Source organism: Drosophila tropicalis, unplaced genomic scaffold (genome assembly GCF_018151085.1).
Source record: "Drosophila tropicalis isolate 14030-0801.00 unplaced genomic scaffold, ASM1815108v1 contig_859, whole genome shotgun sequence".
Taxonomy (NCBI): domain Eukaryota; kingdom Metazoa; phylum Arthropoda; class Insecta; order Diptera; family Drosophilidae; genus Drosophila; species Drosophila tropicalis.
In genome coordinates, this window is record NW_027173353.1 from 12,673,963 (window position 1) to 12,695,269 (window position 21,307).

General features: G+C 40.5%; 3 protein-coding genes and 1 long non-coding RNA gene across 4 annotated transcripts; 2 read left to right on the forward strand and 2 right to left on the reverse strand.

The window, feature by feature from the left end:
* Window positions 1-939: 939 nt before the first annotated feature.
* Gat (GABA transporter) lies at window positions 940-6,133 on the reverse strand. The gene is made up of 12 exons (XM_068298164.1): window positions 5,730-6,133; window positions 4,056-4,174; window positions 3,846-3,994; window positions 3,673-3,774; window positions 3,433-3,613; window positions 3,095-3,362; window positions 2,931-3,034; window positions 2,750-2,874; window positions 2,439-2,683; window positions 2,160-2,363; window positions 1,927-2,094; window positions 940-1,849 (listed from the first exon to the last, which is right to left on the reverse strand). Exons 1-12 carry the CDS (start codon window positions 5,859-5,861, stop codon window positions 1,748-1,750), a joined length of 1,899 nt encoding a protein of 632 aa, XP_068154265.1. The 5' UTR covers window positions 5,862-6,133; the 3' UTR covers window positions 940-1,747.
* Window positions 4,342-5,575, forward strand: LOC137582682 (mitochondrial carrier homolog 2-like). Its single transcript, XM_068297312.1, has one exon. The coding sequence runs from the start codon at window positions 4,479-4,481 to the stop codon at window positions 5,433-5,435; it is 957 nt and encodes a 318-aa protein (XP_068153413.1). The 5' UTR covers window positions 4,342-4,478; the 3' UTR covers window positions 5,436-5,575.
* A 1,487-nt stretch (window positions 6,134-7,620) lies between the features above and the next one.
* On the forward strand, window positions 7,621-9,280 carry LOC137583121 (uncharacterized). The gene is made up of 2 exons (XR_011033363.1): window positions 7,621-7,908; window positions 8,033-9,280. It is a non-coding gene; the product is annotated as an uncharacterized lncRNA (long non-coding RNA).
* A 199-nt stretch (window positions 9,281-9,479) lies between these two features.
* Window positions 9,480-20,047, reverse strand: gw (trinucleotide repeat containing adaptor protein gawky). Its single transcript, XM_068298021.1, is given in 11 exon segments — window positions 9,480-12,109; window positions 12,489-12,783; window positions 12,846-13,042; window positions 13,101-13,266; window positions 13,351-13,529; window positions 13,597-13,893; window positions 15,570-15,935; window positions 16,031-16,654; window positions 16,656-17,596; window positions 18,035-18,787; window positions 19,897-20,047. Coding segments are annotated over 10 exon segments (4,353 nt in total). The 5' UTR covers window positions 18,543-18,787; window positions 19,897-20,047; the 3' UTR covers window positions 9,480-11,329.
* Between the last annotated feature and the right edge of the window lie 1,260 nt (window positions 20,048-21,307).

Consider the following 21,307-nt stretch of genomic DNA (forward strand, 5'->3'; position numbering starts at 1 on the left):
CACAGCATGTGATTCCATTACTTCTAATCACTGCATTTTTGCTTAAGAATATTGATGGCTAAATCCATAGAAATATTTCAACAACACTTTTTAATTTGGTGACTCTATCCGGGATTCCGGATCTGTTTGTATCTACAGCTTATTTATTAGATAGTTTTGTAGTTCAAAAAATGAGTCTTTTGAAAAATAATACTTCCGATCCGATGACATGTTTAGCTTAAGGTTTCAAAATGTCGATTCATTTGAACCTGCCCTCGTGAGTGTAATCTGCAATGCGAATTGAGGTTTTTTGTTCCATTCACGAGATGCTGGCAAATGTTGACGCAGGCCCTTTTTGTGAAGAAAAAATTGTGTGGATTAATGTTTGGATATGCATAGGAAAAACAGTTACAGACTCCATTATACTTACGATGTTGAAGAGGGTGAGTAATAGCCAGGACTCCCTTGGGTTAAGTCCGTGTACACAAACATACCTTTTCATATGTTTTTGCATGAGACGAAGATCCCTAAATTTCTACCTACGCATCTGGTTTTATAAGATTCATTCGGTTATTTTTTACACCAGCCCACACATGTTTGCGCGTATGTTCACACATGCACACACAGATGCACGCACGCACACACACAAATGCATACGAATGTATGTATGTATGTACGTACATACATAAATTAAGTGTGCATGTGCTTTCTTTTCTGATGAATACACCTACACTCATCAAAACACTGAAGAGGAACAAAAGATAATTAGTAGGAATCCATTGTTTGGGGTGTTTCCGATTCGTTCAAATCTTTTTGCCCTTAAAGGAAGTCCGACAAATGTACTAAGTTGATCTAAGGGGGGAAAAACTCATATTAAGTAAGGGGAAACACTTTGTATGTAAATGCGATCTCTCAGACATGATGAGAGCGATGAAAGTGGGATGAACACGGTTTTAGTGATCTTTTTAACGATTGTATATATGTATGTATATGTATGTATATTTATTTAAGAAGTACAGTTATTCGACACAAGAAACAACAACAATGTATAACGTATTTTAAGATAAATTACAGTAAATGCACCTTGTATTTGTCCAATCCAATTCAATCCTATCCACATACATATGTATGTATGTATCTCTGTGCTATCATACTTACAAAGATACAATCATACATACATATGTATGTATGTATGTATGTAACCACACAGAAATACATACATTAATTTGTATGTCTGTATGTATTTATGTGCATTTTTATATGGGACTCTATTGCTAAATAAACTCTAAATTGTATGAGTAATTTTAAATTAAATTAATCAGTAAAGTATTAGTAGTATTATTATTAGGAAATTAAATGGAATGCAGTTTACGATTTGCGTCCAGCAGTCAATCCAATCTCATGATCATGATGGATCGACAGCTCCAGATGGATCTTCTAGTTGAAAGTGAATGGTTCAGTGTGTGTATTTTTGTATTTTGTTTTCTTTTGGTTTCTTTTTTGTTTTGTTTTTGTTTTGGTTTTATGTATTGTGGCAAATCCTCGTCCTCGTCTTCTTGTTCACTCCATTTTTCTTTTACTTTTCTACTCACGAGTAAGTACTACACAAAATGACAAGAGCAGGGGGGTTATGAGAATTTCAAATCCGGATACTTGATGGTCGAAGCTGTGATATAATGAAATGCGATGCCTACACACGAAATTTAAAACTTGGCCCCTCGACAATAATGTAAATGAACCACGCTTTGTGTCTCTACCTGTACGGTACCTATAACGAATTAAACTCAACTTCCTTAGCATACGCCTCCCTTTGCATTTTCTCACGCAATTGCGTGATGTCCTCGTCTATTCGAACTATCGCACGTATTTTCTGAAGAAAGGACAAACAAAACGAGAGTTATTGAAAAGGAGCAGGCATTCAGGCATTCATCGCCATCGGGTACTCACCTCGCACAGGTCTCCAGGTGTGCGTTTCCACAGCCAGAACATATAGGCTGGGATATAGAGCATAGACGATAGGGCAGTAAACCAGCCAAAGGCATGCGCCCACCACGGATAACTGTAATCCAAGTACTTTATAGGTGTCCACTGGACTATGTTGAAGAAGAAGACACCCTGAAAGTAAGGACATGTGTGTAACTAAGCACTTCTCTGCACCATCTTATCGGCAGACAGCTTACCACACAAATCGCTGGTGTGGTGACACACCAGCAGAATTTCCACCACACCATTGGATAGTAGCCAATCATATCCTTAATGCCATCATAAAATCTGTCGACACCGTAGCACCAAGATATGGAGACACACTCAAAGAAGATTAGCCAGAGTAAGCAGAAGCCACTGACTGCATACGAATCGAGGATTTGGAAAATATACATTCCGCCCTGAGAAAGAGACGCATAGCCAAATATTCAGCATCCTCACTGGAAGAGTGCCTAGCGTGTCCTGACAGAACTCACCTGCGTTATGCATGTCAAACCAACCAGATAGCTAAGCATGCAAACAACGGCTATAAAAATCTCCTTGCGCTTACGCAACAATTGGGGCCACTCATCGATAATGGCTGTGATGAAACCCTCCATCGTGCAGAACTGGGAGTCCAGACCGATGAGCAGCAACATGAAGAAGAACAGACAAGACCACATTGGTGATCCAGGCAACTGCAGCACCGCCGATGGATACACGAGGAAAGCCAATCCGGGACCTTAAAGACATTTGACAAGAAATAAGAATATGTGCCTGGCGTAACTAGAGTGATGGTAAGTCCCACCTGAGGCAGCGACCTCGGCGACGGGCCGTTGCTGCTCGTGAGCCATGAAACCAATGACCGAGAAGATTACGAATCCGGCAAACATACTCGTACTGGAATTCACTGTGCAGACAATAAGCGCGTCCCTAGATAGAGAGCAATTCGTAATTGAACTTTAAATTGGATATTACGATTAACTTACTTGTAAACATTGTTCGTAAACTTATTATAGCTGCCCAAGGCGACGAGAGTGCCCAAGCCCAGACCGTATGAGAAGAAAATCTGAGTAACCGCATCAATCCAAACCTACAAAAGAACCATAGCCATCACTTTGAGTTGTTGAGTCGGTGCAAATGCCAAACTTACCTCAGATTGCGAGAGCTTTGAAAAGTTGGGAATCACATAGAATTTGATGCCCTCTATGGCGCCAGGCAGAGTGATGCCTCGGATAAGCAGCACAGTTAGGAGAACATACGGAAATAGAGCTGTGAAATAAACAACCTTTCCGGTCCACTTGACTCCTTTCCAAATGCAGAAATAGCAAAGAATCCATACGAGCAATAGAGTGCCAGCCAATTCCCAACGAATGTTTCCAATCTCCTCAATGCCAGATGAAATTTGTAGCGCTCGACGCCTGCGAAATTAGAATACGAATGGAATTGATTGATGCAAACCTGACCGGCGATGGCGTATTCAATACATACTGCCAAAATTCCTTAACCGGATCCGTGAGCTCTGATGCCGAAATATTTGCCGCTGCCACTGAGCATACTTTGCCGGTGGTGCCATTGATTAGCTTGTCCCAGCAGTGTAAGGAATTTCTTTCGTACTGATTGACGCAGTTGACCGTGTTCCACCAATTGTTGCACGTTCGCCAGGGCACATCTATGAAGGACAAATTGTGAATTTTTAATATGTACTTATGGCAAAGTTTCCGAACTTACCTGCTCGCATTGACATGAAAAAGTAAAACACGGCCCAAGCCAATATGACAATGTAATACACATTCATCCAGCATGACATCACGGCTGCAGCATAACCGATACCTGTCGGGGTCACCAAAATGATGGTGAATTTTGGTAGTGGTGCGCGTCTTTATCATTTTTTAATGGCTTACCCTTGAATATGGGGGCAATCTTAAAGACTCCCAGTCCACCGATTGTCAACATTTGGCCCAGGGCCAACTCCATGAAGAACATAGGGATGCCGGCAAGAAAGAGGGTCAAAAAGTAAGGTAACAAAAACGCTCCACCACCGTTTTTGTAGCTACAAAAAATTATGATAATTGCACAACATATCACAATTTGAGGTACTTCCTGACCCTTACCACAAATACGGAAATCTCCAGACATTGCCTAATCCGATAGCGAGACCCACTACAGAAAGAATAAAATCCAACTTTGACGACCATGATCCACGCTCGGGAATATGCTCAAGTTTGACTAGCTAAATAAAGCAACAAAAGTGCAGAATTTTGAAATAGTTAATGAGACTGTTAGGTTAGCTTCTAGGGTAGAGAAAAGTAGGTATGATTGGCCCCTATCGAAACGAATGTCAGACAATCGTTTGCTGTTAAATCTCGGTAGGCCATACATGATCTGTCAAATGAAATTACTTTGAATTCACCACTGAGCGGCGCCAGCATTGAATTTCACTGGTGATAATATATTTTGCACCTCCCGATCTCAAAATTTGATGCGGAGATTATTTAGCTAGATTATTTGACAAGGAAGAAGTCCAAGTTATAATAATGTCAAGCTACCTATTTCCGGGAAGATACAGCGATAAAACTGACCCTAACAGATGGTGGATAAGATTTGGGCTGCGGCTCGGTGTAAGTGCAGCTCTCCATCCCTTTGATTACTCGAAGACGCTAATACAGTTGGGCTATGAGCCAGTCCCACCCCAACAAGGAACGTCGATCCTTGGCAAGCCCATTCTGCTACTGCCGAACATCTTGCAGTACACTGCTCACATAAGAAAGATCGATGGCTTAGGCGGCTGCTACAGGGGATTGGCTCCAAAGATGGTAGGCTCTCTCCTAAGCATGGTGGTTAACGAGCGATTGACCCAGCAATTCGGCTTTTCCCCTCAAGAAGATGTTAAAGACGACTCGGACTTGTCCAAAGAGGAGATTTATGCTCAGTTCAAGGAAACCCTGAAGTGGGATATTATGTTGACGGTCAGTGGCATTGTAGTCTCGCATCCCTTTCATGTGATTACAGTGCGCATGATGGCGCAGTTCGTTGGACGGGAGAGGTTGTATACCTCAATAGCCGATTCCATTGTCGAAATCTGGAAAACGGAAGGAGTGTTGGGATTCTTTGCTGGCCTCGTACCCAGACTCCTTTGCGATGTGGTCTGTCTGGTTTTGAGCAGTTCCACTATTTATATGCTCAATAAATATTTGATAAAGGATCAGCTGGCCAGGCAATACAATGCAAGAATCACTCAATTCGCCTTTTCCAGTTGGCTGTATTCCCTTCAAGTGGCCTCAACCTGCTCGGTGGTCAGCGGATCACGTCTGACTGCTGGGCAGCCTCCGATTATGCCCATCTACAGGAACTGGGTCGAATGCTGGAAAGATTTGCAATGCCGCGGGGAACTCAAGCGCGGTAGCTCCCTCTTCTGGCGTTCCCAGTCACTACAATCCTCATCGATGCCCACCGCCTTTATCTCTTTGCCGAAATTAGTCCGTTACCAGTAAATGTTACATTACACACTTTCCCGAAACTTTCGACTAGGCTGGTCTTTAACACGTTAACTCTCACTACATTTGACAACACGAATTATCTGCGTTTTATTGTTTCGAAAGTTTAAAGAATAAATATTCATTGAGGCATCAAATTTATTCCATTAATTATTGGTAAATAATGCGGAGTAGCAGCCGACTCTATAGGCACAATCAATGTCACGGAATGTATGCAATTAATAACAGGGGTCGTTGAGGAGGAATTGTCATTTCCAGTCGCTGTAATATGAATCCTTCGGTCACACTCACCTGCTGACTTGTGGGCGAGACTGTCTTTGGTGCAGTCGCCAGATCTTTTATGTCCAGCTCAATGGTCTCGTGCTTATGTCTATCAATCCCTCCGCCTTCGCCATCGCCCTCCTTTCCACAATTATTAGACATTGGCAACTTTGAGGCTTAAGTATTTCAGCTGAGTGCTCCTCTACCTCCGGCCCTAGTCCTGGTTTAAAGGGACACTGACTTTGAGTGTCAAACTGAAATGTGTATTGTTTCGCCGGCGACTCTGAATCCTTTTGAATCGTTTCACGCACCCACAACGACACCCTAACGGACCACTTGCTTGCCTCCAACTGATTATTATGTCGGTCTAGTCTTGAAGTCCGGTGCTGATGATATTTAGCGAAAGCGCTAGTTTGTGCCTCAATCAAAGCACAAACGCGAGTTAACTAAACGAGGGGTTACGCAGCTTGGTATTTTTACATACAATTTAATACAATAATGATTTAAAGAGGGTTCTGATTCTGATTCCGATTCTGGCTGCGGGCAATCACCGCCACCACAGTTGGATCTTGAATGCCCGTGTGCTGTGTGTTAGCGGTTTCCCATGCGGGCACAGTCGTCCCTATGTACAAATGTATACCCAACCATCAAGTCGATAGTATAATCATAACGGTCCTCAGGCTGATCCACCAAATTTAGTTGCCACTGTGCCCAGCACCCACACAGAGCAATCTGAAGCAATTGAGTGACCCATTTCAGGCATTTGAAGCTCATCCCTCTTTCGCACACATACACAACTGAGTCTGCATCCATGGTGGGTGTATAATTTTAAATTTGCTTCTTTTTTTTGGGATGCATACATATATGAATACAAACGTCGGATATGGATCCGACCCTCACAGACAATCTTTAAATTGTATCTAGATACATTTACAAAAATATTTTGTAAATTACGTTTTTGCTCTTCATTCCTACAATGAGGTATTTTTAAATAATTTTTTTAAAACGTCTAGTATAAAATTCTTGAAAAACTGGAAATACACGAATCTCGGCAAAAATGTGTGTTTCCTTTGTGAAGAAAATCATAAGTCTCTTGTCATTCTTCCCCTGACATGGTTTGCTTGCATCAACGATAATAGAATAAATTAAGTTACTAAATGGCAAAATGTCAACGAGTACGCTCGAAACTCATATCAGTGCCTCATTGCTAATATGTATGCCACTTCCGAATCGGATTATATGCATTAGGCAGATTCACACACACATGGACTTAGCTTGGATTCCATCTCACCTGAGTGGATAGTTCCCCTGCCTATAAGTATGTTCAAAAAGTCAAAAATAAACGGGGGAATATAACTAGGAAGCGTTCCTAAGCAATATATAAATTGAGACGTATCTATATTTGCTTATTCTCATTCGCGAATCTATTCATTGAGGGTTGGGTTTCTATATAATAGATCTGATTAATATTATTTGTTTCAGTCAAAGCTGATCAACTTAGGGATCGAAAAACTAGCGCACTAACAATTTAAACCCCAAAAATGTTGCCCACTATATTATTTTATATAATTTTTGAGATGACAACAACATGATAAAGTACAACCGGACAATGCTAAATAAGCTGAGCCCATAATGCTAATATATCTGAGGTATATGTATGTACATACATATAAATTACAAAAACTGAAAACATGTAGTGTCGAAAAACTGTCCTTGGCTCTGTTAAAAGTTTATGTCTAAAATTTCATTTATTATCTGTATATTCTTTTTACAAAGGTATAACAAGAAAAAGACTTTCTTGACGAGTATATGAAATATAAGTACATCATTGAATGAAATATATTTAGAGGTGTATCCTGAAAAAAATTGTTATACAGTTGAGTTTTGCTATGATTGTAGGTGTGTATGTATACATGCCGTATGTACATACTAGGACGAAGGTATGTCCTTTTCTGGTATGATGCGCATGACCGTACTCATTCTACCAGACCAGTTCCAGCTCGAGCGGAGACATTGAAAAAAACGTAAATAAAACATTCGTGTTTCTAAGAGATAAATTGGAATTGCATTCGAAAAAAATGCATATCAAACGCTTTGAAAGACGTTAGTGGGATTGAATCAGATAGGGCCGGAGAAACAAACATTTATGCACCTTTTTGGACTGGCACCAGCACCAAAGCAAAACGATTCCCACAGAGCTGTCGCATATGTAAGTACCAGAAAGTTCGCACACTATCGCCCCATCATAAATCAATAAAATGCTCCTGCTTCATTCCTTCCCTCATTTCTTTGGATCTTAGGAATAACCCATTCTTAACGTACTCCTCTTGCAGATCTAAGGAAACGGAAACGCCATGTATCTGCAATATTCACGATATCTACGGCGAAATTTAGCGCTTTTGGCTATCTATACTCTGCTGACGATTGCAGTTATAGGACTCCTTCTGATTCTATGTGTCTCAAACAGCAGAACGGATATACCATTTATGGTTATACCACGGCCTGATAAGCCTGCCGTTGCCGTCGTCGTTCATAGAACAAACGATAGAGATAATTCACTCGATTCAAACACTTTAAACAATTTAGTTGACAAAACACAGTTGAAGACATTAGACGGAACAGGGATCGAGATGAACACAGAATCAGATCAACAGCACATTTACATCGACGAGGTTTATAATGCAAACCTTAAGTTACACAAGGACGAGTTAGTGCCAATCACTAATCGTCCCATCGATACGGATCCAGAGGGAGATTCCAGCCAGGGCTCTGGGACTCCAGCTAGTAAGACATTCAATTTCAACGAGTTCGATGATGACAATGATGACGATGATGATGATGCAGTGACCAGTGGAAGCGGAAACGGTCGGAACATAATCTATGACTTAGAAACGAAGGATTTTATTAAGCGTATTAGCATTAAATTATCACAACTCTCTAAAGCGAATCCAAATAAGGGTCAACGAGTATTCAAATTGGGGATAAACCGTGATCTTGTTCCGATCTCTGAAATTCACCATCGCAGCGTTGTGGGAGAAAAACGGACACAGCCCATGACCGCTATCGTCCCGCAAAAGAAGTTAGAGATTCAAACAGGAGTTTTAAGTAGCTCCAGTGGACTTGTAAGGCCAGCAGGTATTCGTGCGCCATCCTTTGCCATGTTGGACAATCAACTGCTGCCGAGTGAGACCCAAATCCGGACACGCCGCATCATTAGTAATGAAAAAAAGAGCGAAGAGCGCTCCCGGAAACTTTTGCTGTGTGAAAGTGAATTGGGGAATTCGGGCGGTCGTGAATTGTGCCGCATGCTGTTTAAGGAAACAGAATCCTGAGTGTAGTCACACATTTCCTAGTCGTAGCATAAGCATAGAACGTACATATGTATGTGTGTTGTGTGTTATCATCTAAAACCGAATTGGATTAATGTAGATGCACGCCATTAGATGTATTTAAAAGTATGCATTTATATGTATATGTACATATGTATACATATATGCATGTATTTTTCTGACTTTGGCAGGCCGAAGCGAGCTAGTAATTAATTTATATTCATGGTAAATAAATAAAGCAAATACTCCTTAGCCATTTGATTTAAGTTAATCATTCAATCAGTGCCAACGAAGACAACAGGATTTGCATTCGCAGACACTAGGATAAGCACGCCACCGCCTGTTGCAAGCCTTTACTGATTAGAAAATTTTGGGCGGGTCAAGTGATGATTAGTTATACCTACTAACAGCAACACCATGGAAACAGATTACGGATGATTCGAACAGTGGGTTGAATTTAAAATATTTATTTTCAAATACTTATTTCAAATAAGTTTTATATGTGTATTAGGTATGTGATAAATTGTCTCTTTCGTATCTTAAATACATAACTTGTTTGTTGTTATTTGTTTCCTTGAAAGTGGGTTTTTTTTTTTTTTTGTCGTTTTAACTTTTCTTTTGCTTTGCTATGCTTTTCTTCGTTCTACTTCTTTTTTTTTTTTTTTTTGTTATTTCTTCATATGTATGTTTTTCTTATTGCCTGTACTCGCTAACAGTATAATTATATCGTTCACATTCATATTCATATTTGCCTTTTTGTTTTTGTTGTAATTTTAATTGTAATTAGTTGCAGGCGTTCAATCAAATTACACAGATAACACGTTTTAATAGTAATACTACAAATATCAATATCTGAAGCTAGTGACGATGAACCAATTACCTACCGGCTGTATACATGCATACATACATACATAGATACAGATCAGAGATACATGCTCTGGAACCAAAACCGAATTCCGAAGTTATCCATGAATAATTCAGTATTGGAAGCGATTCTTTAGTTTCGTTTTCAAAACCCCTTTACCAGTGCTAGCAAACCGAAATCGGAATACTTGTACAGATATAGTAGTGTCGATTATCAATACGTGATGTGTACATTTTATATTTATATATGTGTACAAATAATATTCTGATTGGTATTGGCATTGGTTCCTTTCGGTATTCGTTTTCTTAATTCTCGTATTGGCCTTTTGCTAGAATTGGCTTTGCTGACACATGTTTTGATTGAAATCACAGCTTTGAAAAGGGAACAGTTCAGTTTTTAATATGTTTAACTACAAGTTGAATGCAGCACCAGATCCCGGCGCCGATGCTAACAACAATCTCTCGTCCTATATCTATATATATGCAAATTTCGAAATGCGGTTGCGTGTCGTTGATATTTTGTTTTTTGTTTATTTTCGAGTCATAAATTTATCATTTATCATTACTCATTTCGAACACCAATTCACTTAGCATTAAATGAAACTTTTAGGGGATAAGGATACAGGGTACACATACGAATATATCCGAAGAAATCTTGAATTTATTTTCATTGTTATAAGCGTACGGCGATCTCAAAATTTAAAGGCGATTTTCTAATTAACTTCATTGATATTTTATTGTGATCTAATTATGTATGTATAACCGAATCATTTCGGTGGGAATGCTTTTAGTGAAAGCAAAACCGTAAAAAGATTATAACTTCCTATAATGTATATAACACAGGTTCAATTTTTTTTCTCTTTTTGGAAATAGAAATACACAAAAAACTCATGAATAGCAGTGCAAGCAAAAGAGGACCATCTAATTGAGAACTTGTTTCCCGAGTTCCAAATGGATATGGACATGTGGGAGCCACAGAGTCTAAACACTTGCATTCAATAGGAAGGTTTGCGTCGTCGTATGTATGGTATATAGTATACGATTCAAGTATTCTCGATTTCGATTTTCGAAGCTTTTATATATATATATATGTATATATATATAAATAATATATAACCATATATACATATATTTATATATATAGTTTTATAGTTTTGTTTTCTTTAAATTTTATCTTACATATACAACCCTAACTCTATGAACGATGAAGAAAAATAAATCTACGGGCATACAAAATTCTAAGTCCATTCGTCTATCAGTCGATCCACTTTATATACTTCACAACATGGTCTTGCTTTCCATACATACTTTGTATTGAATCATTTTGAAGCTTATGGGGTGTGTGTGTGTGTGTATGTGTGTGAGTGAGTTTGTCTTAAGTCACAGCAAATAATGCCATGCTCCCTTGCCTCATCTTTATCGCCTTTCGCCATCAGACTAATCATCAACAATGGAACAAACAAATTGAGATATATAATCGTAGTCAGCTGCCTCTCTTCCGCCTGCTGGCCTACTTTGCCCTTGCAGAGCTTGGTTTTGCGTTGTTTGACGCCACGTCGAGTTGTTGCTATTGGGGACGCCAGCAGCATTATTCGCTGAGGTGTTTTTGCCACCCGTACTATTACCGGATGAGCCGCCATTTAGGGAACTGCTGCTCCCGGCTGCACTGCTACCACTCCCGACTCCGGCTGTGGTGTTGCTACCACCAGAATTATTGGACGAGCCGGGCCCAGAGCCAGTGCTTGTGCTGAGTAGATTCGTATTGGCCACACTTGTATTTGGATTGTTGCTACCGTTGCCACCGCTACCACCATTTCCACCTCCGTTTCCATTGTTGCCGTTGCTGGCATTGCCACCGTTTCCATTGCTACTTCCAGATACACTAGCACCAGAGCTGCTGGCACCACTTGCACCACCAACGCTACTGCCATTACCGGTACTGGGTCCTCCTCCACCTCCACTCGGCGTATGCCCCGAATTTCCAGAAGTTGGAGTTTGAGGCAAGTGTTGCAGAATGTTTTGCACCTCGGCTTCATTTGGCGATTCAGCAAATATTGTTGTATTACCAAGAACACAATTGTTCAAGGTCATCTGCGCTTTATTCGACTCTTCTCGCGTGGCGTATTTACATAAGGCAATTCCTTGGTTTAGGTATAGGTGAAAACTGACAAGGGGGCCGTGCTGCATACACAAGGTACGTAGGGTTGGACCGTCAATCTGTGAGACCAGAAGAAAATCCAACGTAAGTACATATTTGTTCTAGCAATAGTATAAGTTACTTAATTTACTCCTGCGCCATGTTTTGATCTTTAAATTTAAAGTGATTTAATTATTAAACTAAGATATATTAATAATGCAGGTTTCATGCATATTCTTTCATCTCAATTTAGAATCTGTAAATTCGATAGCCCCAACTCTTTTATCAATCCTTTTAAATCTTCTAATTTCACAATCTGATATCTAAACTCATCCAAATTTTGATTAGTAATTATAGACAGGCATACAAGGGAACACTATCAAAATACACAAACGAATTAAAAGACTAAAAACTATAATTAATAGTTACAAACTGCCGATCAAACTTGTGACAACATACCTGCGCTGTAAGATTTTTCAGAAGCAACCAACTAGAGCTCCAAGAAGTATTACCACCAGTCCATGTTGTATTTGTAGTTGAGACAGAAACACCTCGGGTCGAAAGCCAGCCGTTGGCGTTACCGGGGCCTGTGGATGATGAAGTGGCTGTGCCACTACCAGGTCCTGTGGGCCCCCCCGTAATAGATTTGTTGGCATTGGAAGTCAACCCAGGAGGCGGGCCCCGAGAAGCAGTTTTGTTAAGAGGGCTTGTCCACAGTTCCGAGGTGGCACACTGTTGATTGTTGTCCGACCAACTGAAAAAATTTGTAATTTTTTTTAACCTTTGTGGATATAAGGTAGTTTTGGACTTGTATACCTTGGAAAGTTCTGATTTGGATTAAAACTCCACGTTGACGATGAAAGACTTAGTGGCGGCAGATCAGTCGGTGAGCTCTTGCCGGTATTGGCAAAAATATCAGCATCTTTTGGCGTCGAGTTAATGGACAGTGGAGATCTGGCAACACTGCCAGGAGTTATACTAGGGTCGTCCTCTATGCTCTTAATCTGAGAACCCTTAAAAATAAACATCTGCTTGGATATGTTTCGGTATTATGCAATCTGAGAGTGTTACCTTCCACGGTTTTCCTGGCTCAAATTCTTGGACAAGGTCCGTGTAAGCAGTTGCCGCTGCAGATGATGCCGAAGCTGTTGATGGCTGAGCAACTGACCAGTCTTTATTCTCGTTATCTGATGGGTCCGGCCAACCGTCTCCAATATTGCGCCCTGTTGACCACGTACTATGTGGTTGAAAAATTATATTATTATATGAAAAAATAAGACATATAGAAAAAAATAAGCATTTATTAACTTTGTCAACATACCCATCATTTTGAAGGCCCAGCGGCCCCATATTGTTTGAGTTGCTTGATAAATTTTGTTTGGTTGCACCTGGAGCGCGAGAAAAGTCTGTACTATCGGCAGCTATATCCTTTTCTAATACTGGAAGCTTCCACTGATTCAAACGGGATTGCTGATTGGACGCCCCTTGGGTATATGTCGGCTATAAATAAAGAAAACAGTATTATGAGGTTGAAATGAACCCATGCGACCAACTTTCTTATGCCCACCTTATTCAGATTGAGTTCGGAGAAGTTGCCCGGCAAGTTGGCAATCGCATCATGACCCCTCAAATAGTCGTTGCCAGAGCTATTAAGGTGTGCGGATGGATGTTGTGGTTGCTGCTGCTGCGAATTCGGCTGCAGGTTCTGTTGCTGCTGCTGTTGCTTAATATAGACAGCTTGTTGTGCATTAATTTGGTTTTGAAGAGTTTGTATTTGTTGCTTGTACTTGGCGATCGCCACATTGACGGCCATCGGGTTCGCATTACCGCCTCGCGAAAGAGATGACTGTGCTGCCTGGAGGTTCTGCAAGATGAGAATCATGCAATGTTTGTTAAGCAATTGTTTCTACGTTTTAAAACCATATGCAATCCTCATAAAATATTTCTAGCGACAAAGTATTTATAAACATTTTTTTACATAAATAGCTAAATAGCTGAATTAGAAAAAACAATGCGGCCCACATACAGTTGCGAGCAAAAAAATAGTAGCGCAAAACACTTGCCGATATTTATTACTATAACTTGCAAGATAATATTCCGATCTGTGTAAAACCTTTAAGTACCGTTATCAGCAATGTCTAACACTTTAACTACTACATTTTAACTTCACTTGGAGACTTAACTTTTTTGCTACTTAATTTTTAAGCTTAATTGCCAAATTTAGAGCGAGCAAAGTAATAGTAGTGAAGGATCTTTCTTTGCAGGAAACTAAAACTATTGCTAGAAGGTTGGTTTTTTTTGCTCTATTTGATGTGTTAAATGTTCGCTGTAGAAGGTTCATTAAAGTATTCCAATTCGCAGACTTAAATAGGCCGGGGTACGCATATGTCTTTTAAGAAGATTATTCAGATCAGAAACCTTATGGATAAGGGCAAAAGTTACATAGAAGTCTGTCAAATTATTAATTGCTCCCCAACTGTTCCAAATGCATAAAAATTTTAAAAATATCAGAAAGACGTGGCCGAAAGCTTAAAATCTTGCCCGAATTAGAAAAAAAAATAGTACGAGACTCAAGGCTTCGCTCGTTTGCATCTGCTGTGAAGATCCAGGAAGAGCCTAAAGTGCCGGCCAGTGTTTGGACAGTGCGGTGAGAGTTACCTCAAAATAACTTGAATGCTCGCAGCCCTCGGAAAAATCCGCTTCTCCGACAGAAGACCATAAACGAATGGATTGAATGCTCAAAATTTTACATTAAATGCCCTGTGGAGGAATGGCGCAACATACTGTGGTCAGATGAGTCAAAAATTGTGATGTTTGGACAGAGGGGATCTATGCCGTATATTCGTCGATAGAAAAACACGGAGTACAGTCCACAGTACACCACAAAGACTATTAAACATGGCGATTGAAAATTTGTAGTGCGACGTTAAGAAGGAAGTAGTTGCTGCGAAGCCAACCACTAAAAGAGGTCCCTAGACTGCTAAAACCCTATATATATACATACATCTATATATATATAAAATATATAATATCATAGTATATTTTGTGCTCTTTAAAATATGTGCTACTATTATTTTGCTCGCCTCAATTTGGAACTATTGACAGCAAATCTTCATTATTTTCGAAATATCAAAATGGAGTGTTTTTTTTGTTTATAATATAATTAATAACAGACCGAATAATAAATTTGCATACCAAGAAGTCTCAGTCTTGCCCCGATAACATAACTTTCTATGATATTTATAAAATGGGTGAAGCCACTACTATTTTTTTGCTCGCAGCTGTAGATCACGCAAAATATATGTATATCATTAAAATAAAATGACTTTTTAAAACTGAGTTTAATTGGCATATCGTTAACTTGCAATTTTTTTTTTTTTTTTTTGTTTTTTGTCCAAGGGCTTTAGAGTTGGCTGATATAGTTCACTTAATGCACAAACCTACCTACCTACCCTACTCTTCGCGTCCCACTTAGAAACTACTCTTGAAACTTGTTCAGAGTCTCAATTTTTATGTAAGGAGTAATGCAAAAAATCTTACCTTTATATTTATAAGAAGTTGGTTTAGGAGGTTCAGGGTTGTTTGAGTCAACGGCTGATTCAAAATTTGATTGGATATAAAGCCACTGTGTATCGCCAACTGAATTTGCTGGCCGAGCATGCGGATCTGTTGACCTGATGGCTGTTGATTGTTAGTGTTCCCTGCGGCAAGGTTAACTGTTTGCGCCGCATTTCCCGAGCCCTGACCAAACCCAACTGACACAGCGGACGCGGACGAAGAAGCCACTCCATGAGGTCCCTGCTGACTGGACAAATACTTTTGAACCTGTAGGGCGGATACGTTTGGATTATTGCCACCGCCTCCAACTCCGCTGGCACCGGCTCCACCAGCATTCATAAGATTGTTCTGTTAAAGCAAAAAAAAAAAAAAAAATGTGCGAAATTGGGAAATTTAATAAAATTCGTTGCACAGTTAGCAGGCAGGGGGACGGTCAGTCTTACCGGAGGGAATGACATCGAAGGTTGTGCTCCGCCGCCAACTGGATAGCGTCCAGTACCGAATCCCCCAGCGCCACCCGGATTAGAGTGATCGCCATATGACCCAAGGGACTCTTCGTGACGACGCCAACCTTCCATGGCTAAGGTAGAGTTGGCATTGGCCCGAAGCATTTCAGCTGCCTCCTCGATGTTCATGTTGGCACTGACCAAGGCGCGTTCCACGTCTTCCTTTTTGAATCCATTTTCGACCAGAATGCGATATTGCTTGCTCTGCTTAATCATGTCTGTGTTAAGCACATTCATATTAACCATTCCTCCTACACCGACGCCAACGCCCACATTGAGTCCAGCTAGCTTCTGTTGCTGCTGTTGCGGTTTTCCCACAATACCGCCATGGGAACTCCAGTCAGAGCTCAGTTCACTACCATCACCCAACACCGCGCCGGTGCTCCATCCAGAGGAATTGGCATTCGTTGTTGACAATTTTGACTGTTTGGCACCCCAGCCACCAACCCCTGCAGCGGGTGCGTCGCTCCACGAATTGGCGCTAGCTTTGTCATCAACTTGCCAGTTGCTACCAGAAACTGATACACTTCCAGTCACGCCCACGTTATGGCTATCGTCCCCCCCATCCGGCAACGTTAACTGGATTTCGACCACCCCCGCTATTATTAGGATGAACCCACATGGTGCCGCCGTCCTGTTTGTGTGGCACGCCACCCACACCAACACCTCCCACCGATGTGAGACGAGCTTGCGGACCAACGACGCTGGTCATAGGATTATTGGGGTTACCCCCGCCAACTGGTACATTGCCGCCAAGTCCAATGCCAACCGACTGATTTTGACCACGAATTAAATGGTTGCGGTTCATCGGCTCAGACATGTCCTTCCAGTGACCTCCACCACCCCCAGGAACCCGGGTTTGCTGTTGACCCCAGAGTGAGGTACCGTCATCATAGTTTGGAATATTGCGTCGCTGTGGTGGGGGTGATGGTTCCTCCCAGCCGCTGCTAATTTGCTTGGAAATATCCTTAGGACCTCCGACTGATTGATTGGCACCCCATTGTGTTCCAATATTGCCAGATACTCCTGTCCCAGGTACCCCGCCAGAGCCAATGCCAGCTGGACCGCCAGGGCCAGGCCCACCAGGTCCTGGGGCAGATCCAACTCCCACACTTGATCCAGCGGCTCCAACAACTTGACCCACCATTTTATTAATGCTTTGCATTTGATTGTGGGAGATTTGCGGATGATGTCCCCACATTTCAGATGTTCCATTGAGTCGTCCCGATATACCACGGGGATCGCCCCGAATGGGATCTCGCGGATCAATCATCCGCATGTCACGTGGGTCCCCGGAAGGAGCACTGCTACCACCAGCGCCTCGCATTGCATCGCGATGATCAACATTTCGAATGTCCATTTGACCCCCTCCACCACCTACTCCTCCAGGCAATGGACGAATTTCGCGTGGATCTCCCCAACCATTACCGGCGCTTCCAGCATTTGTTCCGGCTCCAGCAACAGCTCCACTACCTCCGCTTATATTTCCTGATCCGGCTCCGCCTAAAAAATAATTACATACGTAGATTTAGCGAAAAAAGTTACATCATTGCAGAAACACATTAACCAACCACTGTGCAACAAAGTAAAGAAAAAAAATTAAACTGTCATTAATAATCACCGAATTTGAATAAGTTGTAATGAAAAAAAAAATGAATTAATAGTCTAGAAGTTAATTTATCATGTTTGGTCTTTTGTTCTAGTATTTTCAAAAATAATCTGGATTTAAAATATTAACAAAACTTGCATATTCTAGTCGAAGTTTTAAGTGTCTGTCGAAAGATATAAAAACTTATTGAAACAGAAATCAAAGAGAGGTGCAAGATAATGAAAAATATCTGAATTCTGATCAAAACAATACGAAATTTGTATGCACAGTATGTTGAAGTTTCAATTGTAAGTGGGTTTGGTGGCGACCGAGTGTCAATTCGGAAAGCTTACATCCTGGTGTTACCACAGGCAAGGCTCCTCCTCCACTGGTGCCAGTACTATTATTACCAGTTGATGTCAATCCCCATTGAGGGCCACCGCCGGATGCACCAACGGATCCGCCAATGCCAACATTAACACCTGAAGGATTGACGCCGACAATAGCAGCTCCAGGACCAGAACCAGCAGCACTTGCCATGCCGCCGGCACTTCCACCGCCACCGGTCCACACGTTGCTGCTATCGGCGCCATCATCGTCCTCGCCCCAAGTGCCACCCAGATTGGATGAGGGCGTGTGGCCCCACGATGGTTTCGGGACTTGCTGCTGGGCTGTTGGCTGGCCTCCATTTCTTAAATTGGATTCCCAGAGGTCTGTTCCATTATTTATGCTGGGCTTCCACATAGGCGGCCCACTAGGATCCTTGTTGGCCGGCTCGGGCGAACTGGGCACCTCCCAGTTGGTGTCCTGATTGACGTGCTGGCATCCCCAGCCATCCTGAGAGAAAAGCGCTTCGCGCATTGTATTCAAATGCTCCAACTGATGCTTAGCAGCGGTAACTGTTGCATTCCCAACTATTCCAGCGTCCACCTGATGGCCAACGTCATTATCAAAGGCAATTATTGCTATCTTTATAGACGACGACGATGACGATAAATGGCGGCGGTCTGGTTCGGCTGTTCAGCTTTACTTTCTTTATTGCTTTTCTGCGATTTGTTATTGTTTGGTATTCCCAGGGCGATTCGTTGCCTTTCCTTTTTTTTTTTCTGCAACGTTAAAATAAGGATTAAATATATACATACATTCACAACACATATCCACGTAGCTGTCTTTTTTGGAATGCAACGTTTTTTCAGTACTTAAATTTTTTTGGCAAGTAAACCCACCGCCCCACCCGTTCCAGACACATACATACAAATATGGACACGCTCTGAATGTGTATACTGCGTGCATGTATACGATCTAAAATAATAGAAGTTTTAACAATTGGAATTTTCAACATTTCTTTTTATTATTATTTATCCTTTTGCTGCTTTTTCTTATACATAATTCGAATAGAATTAATTAATTGCACTGTATTCGTTTTACACGCACACTAAAGTATGTTCATATGTATGTAAGTTAAAAAAACACACACACACTTGACAACTCTGGCAATCGTCATTGACGCAATCACCCTATTTTACTTTTCTTTGCACTCACTCGCACTCGCAAAGGAGAGATTCCTCTTGCTCTTCCCCTTTTTCTAACAAATAAACCCAAGTAAAGCCAAAATAATTTTGTTAATTTCTATCTGTATATGCATAAATAAGTAAATACAAGTGTACATGCACACACACACATGCTTATATAGATCAGTAGAAACACAACAATCTCTTGATTTAAGCATTGTGTGTGTATGTGCAATACACACACACACACACACGTACATTTATATGTATATACATACATACAAAAGAAAAAAATGTGAAAAAAAAATTACAAAATGGAGAACTAAGAGACAAACGTACTAAAGGCATACTTTAGGGTTCTCTTTTATTAATTTCGACCTGTTTTCGTCTCTTTCTTGGAATTTTATTGGATTGAACATTAATAATTTCAATATTGCGAATAAATTAATTTCGCATCAAGCTGAAGTTGCTTTTTTTTTTTTTGCATGTGTATTTAGGTATCCAGATATGTATGTATGTATGTCAAGCCACTTTGACGATTTCACAAAGTATGTACGTATATGTCGCATAATGCATAGATACATATTCACATTCACACACTTAAGGCGCTGCGAAAATTTCCCTTTCGAGGAGCACCCACTGAGAAAACGTCAACCTAATCTTGAATTTTTGTTGGTAACGTTTCTTAATCATTTGATAATTACATTTTTTCGATGTGAACCACAATTTAAATGCGAATTTGGAGTCAAATTAAAATTCAGAGCGCACGTTCAAACGAGGACGGTACGAGTTACTTGCGAATGAAAATATGAACGCACACACAGAGAGAGACGGAGACGAAACGAATGAAATCGAGCTATGGCTAGTATAACTGCTCTAACAGAGTTGTCACCCTGCCGAATCTCAAATTTGTCATTAAAAACAAATTTAAACAGGGCGACATGAGGCAGGTATAGCAAAGGCAAAAGTTAGCATCTGAATAACAAATTAATAAACCATCAAAAAACAGTTGCGATTGGAATTTTTCAGTATGTTCACAAAATTTTTATACGTCATTATATAAAATATTAAAAACATGACAACTCTGGTGAGGAATACACACGCGCATACACAACATATCGCCGTCACTTTCTAATACATATACTGACAAGACAAAATTAATTTGTACATGTTCATGTTTACTTGCATTTTACACATTTAAATCGATTTCTATTTGACTTCAATCGATATCTTTAACGAACAATGAATTTCTATAAAATTTTTACCTACCCTCGTGGTTCCCGTTCTCGATCGATATTTAATACAATCAAATCAGTGTTGCCACAATCCACATGTGATATTCCGCTGACAGGGCCTCTGAACAAAAACAAAAACAAAGCCAAAGCTCATTTTAATGCTGGAACCAGTTCAGTTCAGTTATGAACAATTTGTTTTGAATTACGTTTATTGTCAAAACAATAATTTAAGTCCTTTCTGACCTTGTGGCGTTTATGGTCGATGTAGCCCGGTAGAATTGCAACTGCCTACGACTGTCGCTAATCTTTGCGATTTCAGGCATTTCGTAAACAACATTGGCAAGACCGAAGGCAATCGCTGTATTCTCTTTTGATTAATAAGTAACAACTTTGTCTTGCTTGATCCTTTACAAAACCGACCTTGGAATTGTTCAAAAGCCACAAAGTGCAAACTTTGATAATAAATACATACATACATATATAAATACATTATCGTATATTTTGGAATAAAATATCCAGGTTCCAGCAGTTTCCCGCACCATAGTTTGTAATCTATAAAAAATCCTTCGTAGTACAACTCTTGATTACCAAAGGCAAGATGATTGATGACTCTATACAGGTTCTGGATCCTGATAACCTGATACCCGCGAGAGAGTACCACATATTGTTTCTTTCTCTCAATAAAATGTGTCTGTGCTCGAATCCTTTGCAGCTTTTTCAGATGACGAGGTTTGGTATTATGCTCTTTATGCTTTTTGCGATATTCACAAATTCTTCGGGACTCAATTGCTAGAGTCTAAGGATGTTTTTTTTTATATCCGATAGCGATATTCTATTAATACTTATTACAAAAACAGTTGTTCTCGTACAGTGTTCCAAG